Below are 15,026 nucleotides of genomic sequence, written 5' to 3'. Positions count from 1 at the left end.
AATGAGTTAATTCATCAGTATAACTATCTTGGTGAAATACTGCAAATAAGCAATGACCTGGGCCAAGAATTGAATAGGAGGAAGAGGGTGGAATATATTGCAATTAGGAAATTACGTAGTGATTTTAACGATCACAAGCTGTTTCCTTATACAAAAAACCATCTGAAAAACACTAATATTCGTCCACTGATGCCATGTGGCTACAAATCATGAAATACAACAAGCTCAGAAAAAAATCAAAATTTTAGGTAGCTAAAAGGGTAACGGAGAGATAAATGGTGGGTAGAAGGTGGAAAACAGTACCGACAACGATTTACATGCAATAATTTGAGTTATCTCTTAACAAACATATAGCAAAACAAGCATTTACATATACAATGTTGAACAGAAGAAAACAATTACATGTGAAACTGAGAATCTCTATTATGTAAATTGTAGTAATTTGCACAAAATATATCATCCAGGAAATGATCAGAGAAAAAGGGGAAGTAGTAAAGAGGGAGAAGCAGAAGATTGGAATTGCATATGGACAACCTCAGTGCTTCAGTGGTATGAACAAGAAGAAAGAGTGAAAGAGGGGCAGCGAGGTGGTGCAGTGGCACTGGACTTGGAGTCAGGAGGAGAACCTGAGTTCAAATCTGGCCTCAGACACTTACTTAGCTATGTGACCTTGGACAAGTCACTTAACCCAGACTGCCTCACAGAAAAAAAAAAAGATACAGTGAAAGACTTCAAAATCATTAAGTATATTCTCTTTGTAGGACTGATAGGAGGGAGGATGTAGACAAGAACTAGGCTAGATATGAAGTAATTAATTATTACCTTCACCATTGAGGGGAGTGCATCAATGAGGTCATAGACCGCCTGCAGTATTCTTTGATTTTGTTTTGGTTTTTTTGGTAAGGCAATTGGGGTTAAGTGACTTGCCCAAAGTCACACAGCTAGTACGTGTCAAGTGTTTGTTCTGAGGCCGGATTTGAACTCAGGTCCTCCTGATTTCAGGGCCAGTGCTCTATCCACTGTGCCACCTAGCTGCCCCTCTTGCAGTATTTAAATACTGAAATCATAAGGTTCTGTCACCTGATTGTACATGCAGAAGGATGAAGGGCAGGAAAGGATCAAAAATTACTCTGGGGATTCAAGTCCATAATTTAAAGTAGATAAATATCTACTGTAAATATTGATAATGTAACCAATTAACTAATGTAAATAATAAATGTACTAATCTGATAACCATGTCAAAATCAATGACATATAAAACTTCCAAGAAGTGAATCTGAAAAATATTAGTATGGCAATAGTTCAAACAAGTATGGTCTTAAATACAATCTGTAATAACATAAATTTCTTGGCTTTCAAGCCAAGAAAAATAGCATTGTACAGTTCTGTCTTTTGACAACTGGCATCCTTTTAGGAAGGAATTTGAAGTGGTGATTTTCATAGTTTCAGAATCTTGATATGATGTCTGCAAAGTTCATGTGTTCTGTGTTTATACAAGAAAACAGAGCAGACCATGAAAAGCTGTCACGTAACAACTGTTAAATATGATGCCATAGTTTTAAACATTAAGAAAAATTAATCATTATAATAATAATTGGGCCACATTTGTATAGAATCTTAAGGTTTTTTTCTTTTCTTTTTTTGAGGGGACATGGGGGGACCATGGGTATGGTGGTGGTATAGAGAATGGGTCTTCAATCTTAACCAGGCTAGAGTGCAGTGGTCACTCACAAAGCTAACCCTAACAACGATTATCACAGAAGCTTTAACTTGCACCATTTTTCTGTTCTGGGCCAGTTCATCCCTCCTTAGTGTGCACTTAGTGTGGATATCTGCTTGGCTTTAGCCCTTCTGCAGCTGTGAACTTCCAGTAATCCATCAGCTTTGGTTTCCCCAGCATTGGAGACTACAGCTATGCACCACCAATACCATGCCCAGCCACTTTAAATATTTCAAATTATTTTCCTATTGCCATTCTTGCATTATAGGTAATAATATAATCAGTAGCAACTACTATCTACAGTTTTGTAAAGTTACCAACATATTTTCGTAACAATAGCTAGTTAAAAGGAAATAGAGTCAACTGCTTGGAAAAGCAAATTAGAACCTAATTGTGGAGGGCTCAGCCTAAGAGAGTGATATCGTTAGAGGTACATTAGGAAAATTACTTTGGCACCTTTGTGGATGACCGGCAGGTAGGAGGCATGGCGGATAGACAGCCAGCCCTGAGTTCAAATTCAGCCACAGCCACTTACTAATTATATGACCCTGAGCCATTGGGGATAATAATAGCACTTATTTTCCAGGGTTGTTATGAGGATCAAATGAGATAATATTTGTAAAGTGTTTAGCACACAACCTGGTGCACAGTGGGCAATATATAAATGTTAGCTATTATTATTATTATGAATGGATTAAAATATAGAAATGGGTAGGGGTGAGAGGACCATTTTGGAGTCTATTGCAATATTACATGTAAGAGGGTGGTGTTGTGAGTAGGGAGAAGGGGAAGAATGTTCTAAGAGATATCACTGATGATAAATTGACTGAGGCTGACAACTGAATGGAAGATAAAGGAGAAAGAGTCAATGATGGCACTGAGATTTCATGCCCGGAAGAAAGACAAAGGTGGATATCAATAAAAACAGGGAATTTGAAAGGAAGTTTTTTTTTTTCTTGGAAAAAGATAATGAATTGGTTTTGGACACATCAAGTCTGAAATGCTAAGAGGGATATCCAGGTGGAACTGTCCAGCAGGTATCTGAGAGCAGAACTTGGAGACAGGACACTTGGGTTTGAATCTTGATTCTAATAGCTACTTGCAATGTGATCATGGGCAATTGATTTATCTGAGCCTTAATTTCCTCATCAAAATGGGAATAATACTTGCAATATCTGCATCACAAAAATATTCTGGGGAAAAAAAAAGGACTTTGCAAACCTTAATAGTACTATCAAAATGTGACTTAATATTAGCTTGAAACAGAATTAGCAGTAATGCTCCATGAAAATTTAGGTATTACCTCCTGACTTACCTTGTCCAGTTTGTGCCTCGGGTACCCGCTCCCGAATGACTCGGCAGGCATCATACACTGCTGTGGATGGTTCAAACTGCATAGTCTTCACCACGTTGCAGTGGCGGACACATATCTTTAATGACAAGGCCACCATTTTTCTCAGTGATTTGAAGGCTCCCCCTCAGAACTGCTGAAGAACATAAAAATATACATTAGGATTTTCAGAACATTTGTTAGTCTAAAAGAGGCAGCATGATACAGTACAGGAGCTCAGGAGGCAGCTAGTAGCAACAGTGCGCAGAGCACTGGGTCTGAAGTCAGGAACACCTCCATTCAAATCTAGTCTCAGATACTAGTAAGTATCTGTGTGACCCGGGACAAGTCACTTAACCTCTACCTCAGTTTCCTCAACCGTAAAAAGGAGATAATTATAGCACTTACCTCCCAGGGTTTTGTGAAAATCAGATGATATATTTGTAAAATGCACAGTGACTGGTACATGGTACATGCTTAATAAATGCATGTATCCTTCCCTGGAGCTCAAAAAACCTTCTGCCTCTGAAGCAAACCATCAATCTAATTTTGGGTGAGCCTTTTAAACTCTTAAATGTTCCAGGCAACTCACTTAAGATGCTCAGCTGGACCTACATGGAGAGGGTAAACTTACTTATTTTGGGGGGTCTGGATATCAGTGAAATCACATGTCCAGTCACTATCCCTGGCTTTCTTTTAAAATTTCTATTTTCTTTTGTTTTTTTTTCAATACACAAAAATCTACCTTCTCTTCTTCATTCACACTCCCACCCTCAATGAAAAAGAAAAACAAAGTTCTTGTAAAAAGTAAACATAATCAAGTGAAATAAATTTGAACTTTGCCAATGTGGACATTTGCTTGCTTGGCATAGGTATATAAATGTGTGTGTATGTGTGTGCGCGCGCACGTGCATGCAGCCTTACGTGCATTCACTCTAACCATCTATCTATCTATCTATCTGTCTGTCTGTCTACTTATCTATCTTAATCTGCACTCTAAATCCATCACCCTTCTGACAGGAGGCAAGTAAGCATGTTTCATCATGAGTTCTCTGGAATCATTGTTGGTTACTTCACTGAGTAGAGTTCTCAAGTCTTTTAAAGTTAGTATATATAAAGTTGTTATTGTACAAATTATTGTCTTGGTTCTGTTAACTTCACTGTATCAGTTCATACAAGTTTTCCCAGGTTTCTCTGAAACCATCCTTTTTTATTACATTTATTACAGGGCAGTAGCATTCCATTCCTATACTACAATTTGTTCATTCATTCTCCAATTGATGGGCACCCTGTTAGTTTCTAGTTCTTTGCCACTACAAATATTTTTGTATATATAGATCTTTTTCCTCTTTCTTTGATCTCCTGGGTATACAGGCCTAGTAAAGGTATCACTGGATGAAAGGTAAACACAGTTCAGTAATTTTTTTGGGTAAAGATATAAATAGCTTTACAGAATGGCTAAATTAATTCACTGCTCCACTAAGAGCGCATTAATGCATCTATTTTCCCACAACCTCTCCAACATTTGTCATTTTCCTTTTGTTAACTTTTGACCATGAGGTAGTAACTCAGAATTTCTTTCATTTGTATTTCTCTAACTATTAGAAATTTGGAGCATTTTTTCATAAGGCTATTAAAAGCTTGGACCTATCCCTTATTAACAAAATAGAACCACACTACTAAGGCTAAAAGATCTGGGTCCTCTGTCATTTACTAGATGCTAGGGAGATAGAATAATAGCAGATAAAGTGCTTAACTAAGAATCAGGAAGTCCTGAGTTGAATCTCACCTCAGAAATATGTTAGCTGTATGACCTAGGGCAGGCCTGCACAATCTGCGGCCTGTCAAAGGATTTTAGGCAGCCTGCAAAACCCTCGAAAAACATAAAGAAAACATCCTTAGGATGTAGAGGAAATCCTTTGGCATGGCACAAGTTGCCTGCAGGCCATAAGCTGCCCACCATAGGTTGGGCAGGCCTGACCTAGAGCAAGTTACTTATTCTTTCTCAGCCTCGATTTTAATATCTGCAAAATGGGTATAAATAAAGCACTTCTTTTACAGGTTTGCTGTGAGGATCAAAAGATATTATGTATGTATATATGTGTATATATAATAGCTAATATTTTTACAGTACTAAAATTTATAAAACATATATACATTTATAATACATGATATAAATAAATAGTATTTATAGTATATGTATATATAATGTTCTGTAAACTTTAATACTATAGAAATATTAGCTATGATTTTATTATTAACTATACCTCGATGGCCTTCCCCAAATCATTCGACTTCCATTGAGTTTTACACCCTTTAAACGAGGTTAATAATATCTGCCCTGCCTGCTTTACAGGGTTGTTATGAAGATCAAATGGGGTAACCTCCCTGAAATAATTGTTTCCATTTTCATAGGGCTTTAGTGTTTAAAAAACACTGTCTCATGTCAGGTTATCCTCATGGCCACCCTTTGAGGTAGATGGTGCTAAAGGCATTATTATCTGTATTTTAAAGATTAAAAAAAAAAAAACAAACCCAAAGGCTCAGGGAGATTAGGTGATCTAGGTAGGTAGTATCAGAGACAAGATTCAAACCCTCTCCTAAATTCCTATGCCACGCTGCTACTCTCTTGGACAACTAGAAAATGAAATACATGCTGATATTATTATTAATGACGTGGTGTCAGAGACTTTACCCCAAAATGGGCCACCTAACTTTATTCCCCTCCAAGGGCTAAAAACAATTCATGTTTGGTGCATGAACCGTAGTTCACATTTGGGTTTTCTTCCAGCTGAACAGATTCAGAAATCGATTTGGCCCTGGTTTAAACTGATTCATGAGATAATTTCTTTTATTTTTAAATAAAAGTAATTCAGGGTTCAGCAAATCAGTAGTTTGTTCTAATTTGTAGAACGGCTAAGTAGATCAAATTAGATTATATATAAAGCATTTTGCAGACTTTAAAGCCCTATATAAATGTTAGTTATTAGCAGTATTGTCATTGAGATAGTCGCTTTTTTTTTGCAGAACCCAATAAAAGCATGCCATTGGCCACAATGAGGATCAGAAAGAGTGGATGGCTCACTACCATATCCTACTGATGGTCAGTGGGATAATTTCTGGTACAAAAAGAAAAGTATAATATAACTAATGTTTAAATGAGATGCAGGACTAGCATAGATAATATAAATCCATGAATAAATCAAAACCACATTTTACTGTATAGTTAATATTTATTTCAAATTTAAAAGAACTCCTAGGAAGAGCAGCTAGGTGGCTGAGCCTGAAATCAGGAAGATTCATCTTCCTGAGTTTAAATCCAGCCTCAGACACTTAGTAGCTCTGTGACCCTGGACAAGTCACTTAACCTTGTTTGCCTCAGTATCCTCATCTGTCAAATGAGCTGGAGAAGGAAATGGCAAACCACTCCAGTATCTTCCACAAGAAAACCCCAAATGGGGTCACAAAGCATCAGACACAACTAAAAATGACTGAAAAACAAACTAGGAAGTAGAGGAAAAGATTTATCAAGTTCATTTTATTCCTACTATTTTATACTTTGATAAAGATATTAGCAGGCAATGAAACTGTCAGATGTCAGTGAGAGCAAGATGATTCACTAATTGGATAATTAGTCTCTGAATGACTAAGAGTGAAAATACTAAGATTCAAGTTTATCAGTATGTTTGATAACTTGCTTGTTATGAGCAGTCATACATGACTGTCACTTGGATAAATAAAAGCTTTTTTAAAAAAACACTATCTCACTGTGCAAAAGAGAAATATTTGAAACATTAATTGAGGCCGGCCAATTTGAAGTCATGATAGCCTGTGCTAAACATGAATTTATTCTGAAAAACTATGGAAATTATTTACTTGAAAGCTGTCAAAATATATTGTTCAAAACACAAGAATTCTCTTCAGTAGCTATCTGCCCAATACTGAATTAATTTAGTAGAGCCTAAATCAACTTAAAACTGACAGAGTGACTTAAGTTACTCATGTCATTTTCCCCTCACAGACTCTGGGAGTTGGCAGGGATCTCAGAAGACATCTCATTGAACCCATAACTGAACAACAAGCTCTTCTCTAACACTCCCAGATACCTAGTTATTTTCAGCCTTTGTTTCATTCCATTTATTAAGTGCCTACTACTGCTGCTGCTGCTGCTACTGCTGCTACTACTACTACTAGTACTGCTAACGTGCAAAACATAGTTGTAAACATTGAGGATACCAACTCCAAAATGAAACAGCCTCTCCCCTCCGGGGGAGATACAGAGGTATACAAACAGAAGGTAACTGGAGGAGGAAGTGCTAATAATTGGGGGAGGTGTTTTTCCATAAGAAGTGGCCCCTGACCTGAGTCTCTCAGGCTCTTAACAGACAGTGGTGAGGGTGGGAAGGAGTGCACTCCAGGCTAGAGGGGCAACCTCTGCAAAGCCATGGAGAAGGAAGACGGAATGTTGAGTATGTGGAATGATTAGTGTACCAGTGGAGCTAATGTATGATGATAGGAGACTAGAAAGCTAGATTGGAGCCGGGCCTTTAAATGGTAGGCTGGGGAATTCATGTTTTATCCTTAGAGGTAAGTAGCCACAATGAAGTGTGATGTGGTTAAACCTAGGTTTTAGAAATATAACTGACTTATTGACAAGGGCTGCTAAGTGACACAGTGAATAGAGAGTTAAGTCTGGAGTCAGGAAGACCTGATGTGGGCAAGTCACTTTACCTCTGTCTGCCTTGGTTTTTTCAGCTATAAAATCAAGATAATAATAGCACCTCTCTCCCAGGGTTGTTGTGAGGATCAAATGAGATAAAGAGCTTAACATGCTGCCTGGGACATAGTAGGGGCTCTATAAATGCTTATGCTCATCCCTTTCCCCCTTCCTCCACATAACCATCACATACTTAAAAGGCAGCTATTAGGGTCCAGGGACAGCTAGGTAGTATGGTGTATAGGGTGCCGGCCCTTGAGTCAGGAAGACTCATTTTCCTGTGTTCCAATGTGACCTTATGCACTTACTAGCTGTATGACCCTGGGCAAGTCACTTAACCCTGTTTGTCTCAGTTTCCTATCTGTACAATGAGCTGGAGAAGAAAATGGCAAACCACTCCAGGATCTTTGTCAAGAAAACTTCAAATGGGGTCACAAGAGTAGGATGTGACTGAACAACTAAACTATATTGGTGTCCCACCCAAACTCATACTCTCATCTGTCTCCACCCTCATAGTTTCAGTCTTCTCTTTTCCATGATGGACAGTTCCTCTCCTTTCTATGTCACACTCAATTTAAGTCAAGACTTCAGGCTCCACTTTAAGGATTACAATGACCATTTAAAAAGAAAGTACATTTAGCTAAGGCCTTCTGAAATCAATTTTGAAAATAAAGAAATCAAATTTGAATTGCCATTAAATGAATGTGAACTCCTACAAGGGCAAGTTATTATACAGTGGATCAAGAGCTGGTCTCAGTCAAGGAAACCTGAGTTGAAGTTCTGTTTCTCACACATATTGGCTGTGTGACCCACGGTTAAGTCACTCAACTTGCCTCCTTCTCTCCTCTCATGCCACTACCCCGGTGAAGGCCCTTCTCTCTTCTCAGAACAAGTTTAATCCCTTCTCAATGTAGCACCCATACAAATACTATCATGTCCCTCTTGTGTCTTCTTTTTCCCAAGTTAAAAAGGGCCCAGTTCCGTATATGATACAGATTCAAGGGCCATCATCCTTCTGATTTCCTTCATCTCAACACTCTCCAGTTTATTAATTTCTTAAACTGTGATGCCTACAACTGAACAGTGACAATGGCAGCAGACAATGGGACAATGACGTCTCTTCCACCCCTTTATTCCCCTCTTAACACAGTCAACAACTGCATTAGCATTTTTGTGGTGCTGCTTCGGACTCCTAATGAGCTTGCAGTCTCCTCAAACCCCAAGATCTTTTTAGAACTGCTATCTGATAAACTTAAACTATCACTCCAAGTGAAACTGCATCCATGAAGATACAGGACTCCTTTCCTTTGGCAATAAGCTTTCAAAGCAGCATAGTGTTTGCCTTGCCTCTCTTGCTAATCTCCAATGACCTAATATCCATCTATTCTTCTGTACCCATTTGAAATCTTACCTCTTCACAGAAGGCTTTGGAGATGACAATCCATAATTCATCCTCTAACTCCTTTTATAGTTAGTATGCAGAACAATCTGTCAGTACCTTAGATGTACTAATTAGTATTAATTGATAATACTAATACTACCACTACTACTAGTAATAATGAGTAATAAAAACTAACAAATTAGTATTAATGGTCTGTGCTACTTAATTTAACAAGTCATGTCAGTTATAACATTGTTATATGAAATATCTTGTTTGATAATAAATTCAAGTGGGTATATATGTGTGTAAGTGTTTATATACATGTATATAAAGTACATAAAGACATAATTACAGAGTAATAACAACCACCACAACTCAAACTTTTAATTAAGCACCTACTACGAAGGTCCAAAGAATTGTGCTAGACACAGGGCATACAAAGCCAAAAATAAAACCATTCTTGCCCTTGAGAGTCACTGGAATGAACATTCATTGAGAAAATCTTGCTTATACCCCTCCTTATACTGTAGCTGAATCTCTGTTTTCTAGTAAGATCTGAAGAGTCAATGGACTAGGCCCAGAAAATTAGTGTAAAAATCATCATTATTTAGAAGAGTCCGGGATCACTGTTTGGCCCTGTTTATACCAACTAGAATTAACAGTCAACAAAAGAGAAAGAGCAGTAAAAAGAGAACACTAGAAATGATTAACCTATAAGTAACATAGGTGTGAAATTACCAGCTGGACAAATGAGTCCAATAAAAATTCCAGTGCCGTGGGTTAGCAGCCAGAGCAATATTCCCTGCTTTTATCCACTGAAGGAAGTATACTCTGCCAAGTCTATATATTTTAAACATTATCTTTAATCAAAAGAACTATTATTTGGCATTTGTGCTTACTCCCACCATCCTACAGTTAAGGTCTCTTTACAAGGGCAAGCTTCTAGCAAATCACCTTAAAGTGAGGTGTATCTTCTTTATCATCTGTCATTAAGACCTGTCTGCATTAAATGTTTGAACAAATTATGATACATGAACGTAACAGAATATCATTACACCATAAGAAATGACAAAAGGGTCAGTTTCAGAATAATCTGAGAAAATTTGTATGAAGCAATATAGCATAGAGCTGGACACAATAACAACATGGTAAATAAAAATGACTTTTAAAGACTTAACAATTCTGATCAATGCAATAACCAACCATGATTCCAGAGGACCAACGATAAAGTATGTTATCCATCTCCTGGCAGAGAAGTGATGGAATAAAGCCGTAGAAAAATACATACAGCCTTTTGATGTATATTTATTACAAGGATTTCTTTCTTTCTTTCTTTTTTCCAATTGGAGGGGGAAAAGAAAGGAGGCTAAAAAGGAAAAGGTGCCCAGGGCTATGATAACAAATGAAAAAAAAAAAAAGAAAAACAAGAGAGGGTCATTGAAATCTTTTTTTTTTTTAAATTATAAGAAGATAGAAGGAAGACCAGAAAGAATCACAGATAAGTCGGAAAACTGTGAAAGTTATGTGTTAAATTTATTAAATAAATTAGAATATAGCTAAAATAAATTATATTTTAAAAGAAAAACAAGCTACACACAATAGAGATTTACAGTTTTGTGCATAATTGTCTTGGCTGTTCTACTATACATTTAATTATTTTGGTATTTGTTAAATTGAGCTTTTTTTTTTTTTAAAGGAGGAATTTCCCATTTTGGATATTTGCTCAGAAACTTGAGGCAACTTTCATTTTCCTCAAAGGGAGAAAAGAAATGATAGATGGTCAGTACCTAGTTTTCCAAATGTTTTACCAAACCTGCTGATCACTAAACACTAAGGATCTTACCAAGGGATGATCTGAAAAGGGGCCTAGCCTTATGGGAATTTAACTTGGCCTACTCAGAAGAATTGGTCTGATATTAATAAATGAAAAAGTTAAAGAAAGCAAAACAAAAACAAAAGCAATGTGGGGTAACTCCTGATTTATAGACATAACCTATTTTATATATCTGAGATATATTTATATATAATATAATAATATATATTATGTAATATATAAAATATATATTATCTATAATTATATATAAATAAATATATAAGGTACTTTGCTAAATTAAATTTATTGGTAGATTGATAAAATCAACTCAAATAAACTTCCAAACACCTCTTTCTTCCTCTTCTTTCTTTACATTTTTTTTAATCCACCATGCATTCCCATACACTTTCATTAGCTCGAAAAGGCCAAAGTCTCCCACTGCATCAGGGGCCATAGCCAGTCGTCTTGACCTATGTCTTGCCAATGGATTCCAATGACTGGAGGAAAGAGTGAGGCTGATGACTGCCCACTCTGCCTCACTTAAATCCAATTCACTTGCAAGTCAAGACATTCTGCTGATGTCATGTCTTCTTTGAGAACAAACAACAACAACATTGGATATTAACAACTTTTGCTTATTCAACACATAAGGCGTTGTCTATATATAGAACTATGTAACATAGACCAATAGATCCACTTATGACAGACTGTATCACACCACAGTCACCCAAGTAGCCCTTGCTGTTGGGACTGGGTTAGAGATTTCTGATATGGGATCTGGTTCACCCCGTAGTGGGAGGTTTTCCGCCTTTGAGTAGAGCAAGACGGACACGGCTAGGCTAAGAGCTCACTTCTCCATTTTCCTATCTCTAAGAAGGATACTGGGCTAGACTTGTCTCTATTACACATCAGATATTTGCAGTCCAGGGGTATCATGTTCTTTTAGGAATACCAGAGAACAGTCAGCTTACTCTTGACCAACTTGACCAGCTCCCTCCTACCAAATGCCTATTACACAAAAGACAATCACAGTCAAGAATAGTTGAACAAATATGTTTAACCAAGTAATTCATAAAATAGTAATTGTGTGAGTCAAATAAACTAGATTAGACAGCAGAAGACACAAGAGTCAGGGTGTTCTGAAAGGATATGCTGGGAGGCCAGTTTTCCCAGATGACTGTGGCTCAGAGGAAAGTCCCTGACCTGCCTTTCACCTCTCTCTTCCCAGCCTCCGATGCAGCACCATAGGGATGTACTTCCAGCCCACCAGGATAGAAGTGTTATCCTCATTACTTTTTTCTCTAATTTCGGGGCTGAAATTACTCCCTCTGTCATTATTTCTCCCCCAATTCATGTATCCCTTTGAACCCTGATCATTTTTTCCTTGTATTCTCTGCCAAGAAACATTAATTGCTCCCACTGCCATTACATTATTATGTGCTACCCAATTAAGAGTAGTTTTGCCTATTCAGCAATCCCACTGTTGATCAATAATAAGAGATAAGGTGAGTGAATCTATCAGACCCTACAACCAGGTCTTGAAGTCTTGCCTTACCAGTGTCCTGACATTTCCTAGATTTGCAAACTGCAGGCAGAAAGCTCCAGGATGAGCTGCCGTTCTGAATTATCTGCTCTCTTCGTATAGCTTTAATAATCAAGAATTTACAATGAACCATCATTTTTTGTTTCTTTTCATTTGTCTCTTATTATACTGACAGTAAGGATATTGAAATGTACAAAGGAAGTTCCCTAGAAGCAGGATTATTGCTGTTTGCTAAGAATACCTGTTATTTTTATGACTAATACTGCTCTCTCCTTTGAAAAATGCAGAGCTTTTTACAAATATCAACCACTACTTTTTTTCCAGTTACTAGAATCCAATTACCATAGCAAATCCCAAACCCTTGTCATCTGGTTATTGAACAGAATGTCTTTCATTAATACTTATTCCCTTAAAGGTCAGGCATGAGGAGTGATACATTAACTTAATGGGTGAAATACAAAGCAGAACACTATTTGAAGACAGAGCTCAATATAAATAGATAGAATTCTAATAGTGTTTCTTGTCTAACTTAACATGAACATGTCAGCCCCAGAGAAATGGAAGGAAATTTTCCATATTCCTGCTCCATTTCATTTTTTCCACATTCCATTTGTAAGAACAAAAACCACAGGCAACAAGGAAAGGATGTTTACTGAAGACTATTCACAGGTAAAATAAAGTATAGCATATGGACAACAGGATTCCAATGTCTCAAACAAAGCCCTGCAGACTTTTGGCAAAGAGAAAGTTAAAGTTGGGGAGCTGCTGTCAGGGAAAACAGTAAAGAAAATTAAAAAACAAATGAACAAACAAAAAACCCCAAATCTTTCTCCCTTTCAATGAGTAGGAAACTACAGAATCAAAAATGAAAAGTCTGAGGTTTCTTTTTCCCCCTTCTGTGGCAGAAAGACCAAAAGTCTAAGGTAAAATTAAATTAAATTAAAATTCATGAAGAAATTATACCCTATTTCATATGCTTGAGAGATGCCTTTCTGGAACGTTCATTTGGAAGAAGGGCCACCAACCTTCCCACTGGTGAATTTCTCCTAGATCTTCCACGTTGAGAAAGGACCCAGGCTAGCCATGTTGCATTCCTCTCTCAGCTCTGCCTCAGAATCTCTGCATTTCACCACTATGTTCCTGTGCAGGTTCTTTTCCTTGCCCTGCCTCCTCACCCCCAACTCCCTTCAGCTCCCTTTCATATCAGAATACAGAATATAAAGAATATAGAATATATAGAACCGCTCCCTTTTCACTATTAGAATATAAGCTCCTTGAAGGAAGGGACCTTCTTTCTTTTCTCATTCCCACTACTTAACATAGTACCTGTCACATAGTAAGTGCTTAACAAATGTTTGTCAACTTGACTTGTAACCTCACAGACTTTCAGAACATCTATAAAGCAGCTATCTCTCTAGCCCCTTCTCCTACCTACCAAGACTAAAGTAAATTTTCAAAGCCCCAAAACATACTTTAGCCAGTTATATATCATTATTGACTATGACAGAGTTAGAATCCAAAAAAGTCTTGACAGGCTAGCAGTCTGTCTAAAAGTTAAGGGATTAAGGGTGGTTAGCGGACAAAAAGCTGAAGGAGTCAATAAAGCAATATGTGGACTACCCCCAAAAGCTAATACAACCTTGGCTTACATAAAAAAGAAGCACAGCATTCATTTACAAAGATTGTGCTCTGATTATAAGAAGACCACATCTAGACTATTGTGTCTACATCAAAGAAAGGTAAGATAAGCTGGAGAATAGGAAAACATCCAAAATGGTGAAGGTCCTCAGGTCCATGTCAGGTGAGTATTGACTGAAGGAATTAGAGATGTTTATCCTAGTAAAGAGAAGGATCAGGGAGGACAGGATAGCAATCATTAAGGATTTAGTGGGCTATCATGAGGAAAACGGATTGGGCTTCTTACGTGTGGCCTGAGGATTTTTTAAAAATTATTTTTACTAATTCGTTAAATGGATCTAAATGTGGTTTTCCTCCTCCTGGATCACTGCCTTGTCATGGTAGAGGGGATAATGCAGCTTAATGAAACTATGAGCTATGCTGTGTGGGGATACCCAAAATGGACAGGCCATACCGCAGAGTTCTGACAAAAGGTGATCCACTGGAGAAAGAAATGGCAAACTATTCCAGTATCTTTACCAAGAATACTCTACGGACAGTATTAAAATGATAAAACAGATGACATCAGAACATGAGCCCCTAAGGTCCGAAGGTATCCAATATGCTACTGCAGAAAAGTAGAGGACAACTACAAGTAACTCCAGTACTAATGAAGTAAGGAGGCGCTTTGTTAAACTGAATTTCTTGGTAGATAGACCAGCTAGCAGAGATTTCCCTCTAGTTCTCAAATCCTGTGTGTATAGCCATTCCCAATATCGATTTGCTTCTTTTAATCATCATACTTTTAAACTGGTTCCCAAACATAGAACATAATTGAAAATGCAAAGGATAAGGGAAGAAAATAAGAACTGAGATTTATCCCCAACATAGGTATGCAAGGAGGA

The 15,026-nt window shown here is 37.4% G+C and overlaps 1 protein-coding gene across 1 annotated transcript in view; it reads right to left on the bottom strand.

Annotated features, from left to right (window-relative positions):
- The window catches only part of TLN2 (talin 2), a 579,984-nt gene that overhangs the window by 263,236 nt on the left and 301,722 nt on the right, over positions 1-15,026 (bottom strand). The window contains exon 4 of the mRNA XM_027851789.1: positions 3,036-3,207. Within this exon, the coding sequence (XP_027707590.1) occupies positions 3,036-3,171 (136 nt within the window). The 5' untranslated portion in view covers positions 3,172-3,207. The remainder of the gene's footprint in view (positions 1-3,035; positions 3,208-15,026) is intronic.

Source organism: Vombatus ursinus, unplaced genomic scaffold, assembly GCF_900497805.2.
Source record: "Vombatus ursinus unplaced genomic scaffold, bare-nosed wombat genome assembly UNPS02009205.1, whole genome shotgun sequence".
Taxonomy (NCBI): Eukaryota; Metazoa; Chordata; class Mammalia; order Diprotodontia; family Vombatidae; genus Vombatus; species Vombatus ursinus.
Note: the sequence above shows the minus strand (reverse complement) of the source record. Positions and strands in the feature narration are given on the sequence as shown.